Here is a 5,253-nt window from a genome sequence, read left to right as displayed (position 1 = left end):
GAGGTGAGCCTTCCCCTCAACACAGCACTGGTGAGGCCACATCTGGAGTGCGGGGTCCAGTTCTGGTCTCCTCAGAACAAGAAAGACATGGACATACTGGAGCTGATTGTGTGACAGGCCACAAAGATGATGAAGGGACCTATGGGGAATGGCTGAGCCAGCTGGGACTGCTCAGCCTACAGAGGGCTCAGGAGGATCTTGTATAAATACCTAAAGGAGGTACAAAAAAGAAGGAGCCAGGCCCTGGAAAGAGTCAGGACAAGGGACAATGGGCACAAAATGAAACACAGGAGGGTGCCTATGACTATTAGGTAATTTCTTTTACTATGAGGGCGACCAAGCACTGGCACAGGTCACAAAGGGATGTTGCAAGACCACCTTCCTTGAGGTTATGCAAAAACTACTTTGACACAGTTCTGGGCAACCAGCTCTACATTGTGAGACAGCCCTGCCTGAGCAGGAAGGGGGGTGGACAAGATGACCTCCACAAGTCACTTTTAACCCCAACAGTCCTGTGATCATCTAAATGAAATACTTCATCTTATGTTAATATGGGAACATTTTTGTAGTAGGTCTGTAAGGCATGAAGTTTCTTTATATGGCGCTATTTTGATAGCTTTACCTTGGTAAATTTTTCCCAAGTGAGTACATTTTTCAGTACCTACTATTTGTGTTAAAATTAAAAGTTCATCCCCTGCTATACTTACAAAGGAACTACCCATTCCCACATATGATAGTACGTGAAAAGTCTTTTAAGCTGTGATTTAATGTAGCTATTAAGGAAATAAAAAGCTTACATCATTCAAATCTTTAATAATGTTTTCCATTTTTAAAATAATACTTACTGCCAAACTAAAAAGAGCATGATGTTCTTTTTATACAAAGTGTCTCATAGCAAAACCACTTTGAATACATTTCACATTTCATTGGTAAAAAAAGCATTCAGCCTTTCCATGTGTAGGCATGTCACTGAAATCAATTACTCAGGAAGAAATATCTTGTGGCAGGCTAGTGATTTAGGCACAATGTTGTGTACAGTGTCACGATACCCAATTATACTTTGGTATGCAAGATTAGAGATCATGGAGGAAAAAACAGATTTTACAACGGACATGTGTAGAGAGACATTTTATTGCAAAAAATAGCAAATGTCTTAAGAACACAAACCAGTGAGTTATTAAAAGCTTCATAGCAAAATATTTAGCCAACTCTGTTACAATATATAGGCTTGAGGTTCTAACAGTTAACACTATGCCTCAACTCACCGAGCAAGTAATGCTCCTGATACATAAACATTGCGCAGTTGAAATACGGAGCTGAATATTTCATTTAAAAAAAAAAGAGAAGGTATTTTATCCTTGATCTCTCATAACCTAAGTAATTGAGAATTTATAACATTTTAACAAGCTTGATTCTTTTTGGGAAAAGCCATTAAAAATAATTCCTGAGTACTTGGGGTAAGTGAATATATCAAATCCGACCAATTAAGACCAACACCCTGTTGGGTGAGCCCTGCAGCTTTGAAGGGACATTCTCTAACATGACTGTAATGGCAGAATCATGGCCTAAACAGCAATGAAATACATGAAAACCTTCTGATACACACATTCCAATTCTCCTTTTCTTTAGCAATAGCCTACAACTGTCAACTGTGAAGCTCGCTTTGCTGAGAAAAACATTGTTTTAAATGTCAATTCCTTCTGCAAAATCTTGTAATGCAAATTGACACAGCTAAGCCTTCGGTAAACCATCATACCAATAATTATGTGAAATATATAAATCAAAATTTAGGCAAGGGGCTTTCATACTATGTTCGTATAGGTATTGAATTGTATGCTTTGTATCAGTATTTTGAACACAGAGATCTAGTTACTTAGCATCTTGTTATTGTAATGAGAGGCAATATATTCATTCTCCATTATTGCCTTCAGATGCAAGTTACAATATCATCTTATTATACACCATGTTTCTAAAATCCTGTTGGCATTCATCATTTTCCTAAGATTTTAATTGAATCTTTCTATTTTGCTTTTAAAACTGCTGCCAATCAAAGTGGTTTAGAGACTTAATCCCAGAAAAAAATTCTGATTTCTTACTTTATGTATGCTTTTCCAAAATTACAGGATTAAATTACAATGGATGTAGAAAGATTATTGTACAAAGCATAGTTAATAATTCACAACACTGGTATTCACTTGATCAATTACAGTGAATTCACAAAAATGGTTTTATTATATCCACTCTTTTCTATCCACCCACCTCAGTATGTAAACAAGTTTCTCACTATGACAATGGCAAGACTGCAGTTTCTGAGATGTACTGCAAGTGAAAGACAACACCTAGGAATAAAGCTCTGGATTTCACAATTCCAGTACATGCTCCTGTTCACTTCCCATTCTAGACCACAAGACCACTGCTTTCAGTCTCTTGCAGTCTTTAAATCAAGAGAACTTACAGGCAAATTGAGCTTTATTTCCTAATGCAGTCTCTTTTGGTGAAAAGTAACAGGCGTATATAGAACAAAAGAGATAGTGACTTGGAAATAATTGGAATCAGTTGTAACAAAACTGTCCGAGCAATGACAATGTACAGTATTGCAGCCGAATGTTACTAAGACAAGAAACCCTTGGTTTTACAATGATGAAGACCTCTGTTCACACAAGCCAATTTTAATGGGCTATTAAGCATTTGGTTAAGAACAGGCTTGTACAGTCTCACTGAAAAGGAAACACTTGTCAAAATGCTTTTTTAAAAAATACCATATGATATCTTCTAAATTGCAATTTAAATATTAAAATCTTGTTTCAGAAGTTCCTCGCTTCAGGTTGTTACTCAAAAACTCATCATGTTCAAAACTTAAATTATTATGAGATCTTGATATCATAAGAAGCTTTTCCTTATTAGTAAAGTCTTTCTTGACTGCTGCTTGTGGCACAAGTAACCTATCCATCGGGTCCTCCTTGTTTTCTAGTTTCATATAGCCTTTACTGTTGCTCCGATCCAGTCTGGGCCAGCTGGGGTGTTTCCTTTGTTCAGCTTGGACAGTGAGCGTAGACGGACCCCTGTCCAAATCCAGGGACTTAGAATGTGAAGACAGAAGATGCAAAGATGTGTTGGAACCAAACTGCTTCCTGGCAGCACCAGGAGATAAAAGCTTTCCTGTGCTTGGTCCAAGAGTCATGGAAGATTTGAAGGGATCAGATGGAGTGTCCACAAATGAATTGTGTCGTGGCAGCATGGAAGCGGCTGGTCTGTAGGATTCATTGGTATCAGTTAGTGGAATGGCCAGAGAATCCATTGACAGATTTCTAGACTGACTCCTGGTGATCTCTGAGTCCTCAGTTATGTTGTCTATACTAGGTTCATCAATAACACAGTTATTCAGTTTAATTACTGGCAGTGTGAAAGCACTAATAGAAGAAGATACAATGGATTTTGTTTCACACTTTATAGAGTTAGTGTTTTTGTCATCTGAAGCCTTGCTGGAATGAGGGTAAAGTCCAAAGACTGAACCAGATTGCTCAGCCAGCAGAGGTGGCAGGAGGCTACTAGTGGTCCTATCTTCATTTAGGGTAATCTCATCTTCTTCAGCAGAACTATCCATTCTAAGATTGCTCTTGAAGCCAGAGAAAGGCGCAACCGTGTTTGCAGCCAGCCGTGATGCACAGGAGCTCCCGCTGTGCCGGAGTTCTGCTTCCCCCAACAAGCCAGTGAAGGCACCACTCAGCTGCTTTTGTTCCCTGATCCTCAGGGTGTGGATGTCTATTACAGTGGAGTATATGTCTCTCATGTGTATTATTTTTGTTTCCTTGTCACGGTTTTCATGGAGAATGGCATTTGCACAGATAAAAATGAAGATTCCAATGCCCATAGTGAAAGGTCCCAGCATTTTCATCTTATCCGAGTGCACATGCTGTTCAAAGAAGCGAAGCAAAATGCTTCCTTGGCTTCTTGGGGTCCGGGTTTCATTTACAGATGGATTATCTTCAGAGCCTAACAGCTGTTCCTTCTGGGGCCAGTATCCAAGGATGGCCATTGCAATTCCAAAGAATGCGATAAGCACTCCCAAAACAAGAAAGAATCCCGATGGAGAATAGAGACGGATTTTGCCCCTGACAATTACAACATCTGTCCTGGGCCGCCGTCGAACTGGTTTCTTCTCCTCAGGAACTGGTACTCCAGCAAGATTTACATGTTGCTGAGATCTGGCAGAGTCTTGCCTTTTTAAGGCAGCCAGTCCTGTTATGACTCCTCCGGTTGCTATCATAGTTCTGTATTGTGCCCTGGAGAAAAAAAAGAAGCAAAAATGTTGAGGCAAGCAAAGGCTGTCTCTACAAAACTAAATAGTTTTTTGTTAATATGAAAATATTTCTTGATAATTAAAACACTCTTCACTATAAAAATGCTACTACTATAGCTCCAGTTGTGACATAGTCGCAGTTTCGAGATTCACATGGTATCCTAAAAAAATTATTTTCCCAAAGTCCTTTTACACTGTAAATATAGATAATAAAGCTTCCATCAGTGATACAGACAGTAAAGCTAGTGCTCTTAGTGGTGATATATCAGGAATAAAGATAAAATATCCAGAAGTCATATCAGGTAATTTATCTCTGGACTGGTCTGCAGCAAAGTCAATAATATATTATTACCTTGTTGATAATTTCAGCACTTTAGCTACTAGTTCTTTTTAAAACTTCTGAGACACAATGTCTGTGACTACAGTTCATTCTACATTTCCCCTTCAAGAGATGTTTCCTGATAGATTTCAGCATATATTCATACATATTTATTACAGCCTTTAAATAAGCTCTTATCAAGTCTATTCAGATTTCCTGAGTCTCAGCTAAAGAATAATTTTTGCCTTTCTTAATAATGCTGATCCTCACATATCTAGGTATTTTTCCCCCTTTGTTTGTTCCTCTTGGACTATAGGTCAAAAACCTCCGTTAAGCTTTATCAGACAAGAAATTTTCATAAATTTCAAATTAATAATTTCAGATTTTCTTAGTTTTATGAGGAGATTTTATTTCATTTTAGACTTACTTTGGTACCTGGTTGCCTGTTACATGAGAAACATTAACCAGCAAGGGTTTAAAAGAGAAAGTCGTATTCAATCATTTTTTATGAGCAGAAGTAAAAAATGAAAAAACATAGTTCAGGATAATTCTATTTTACAAGGCATTTTGACTCAAAAATCATTTCTGTGCTTAATTAACTAGTATTAGAATTAATGAGAGATGACATTATAAA

General features: G+C 37.8%; 1 protein-coding gene across 1 annotated transcript; it reads right to left on the bottom strand.

The window, feature by feature from the left end:
• Positions 1–793: 793 nt before the first annotated feature.
• On the bottom strand, positions 794–4,303 carry TMEM200A (transmembrane protein 200A). The gene has a single exon (XM_005418475.2). It carries the CDS (start codon positions 4,265–4,267, stop codon positions 2,792–2,794), a length of 1,476 nt encoding a protein of 491 aa, XP_005418532.1. The 5' UTR covers positions 4,268–4,303; the 3' UTR covers positions 794–2,791.
• Between the last annotated feature and the right edge of the window lie 950 nt (positions 4,304–5,253).

The sequence above is a fragment of the Geospiza fortis genome, unplaced genomic scaffold, assembly GCF_000277835.1.
Source record: "Geospiza fortis unplaced genomic scaffold, GeoFor_1.0 scaffold98, whole genome shotgun sequence".
In the NCBI taxonomy this organism is placed as follows: Eukaryota; Metazoa; Chordata; class Aves; order Passeriformes; family Thraupidae; genus Geospiza; species Geospiza fortis.
Note: the sequence above shows the minus strand (reverse complement) of the source record. Positions and strands in the feature narration are given on the sequence as shown.

Bases quoted from the DNA above. Each gene is read 5' to 3' on its own strand.
- TMEM200A (XM_005418475.2), bottom strand. From the start codon at position 4,267: ATGATAGCAACCGGAGGAGTCATAACAGGACTGGCTGCCTTAAAAAGG.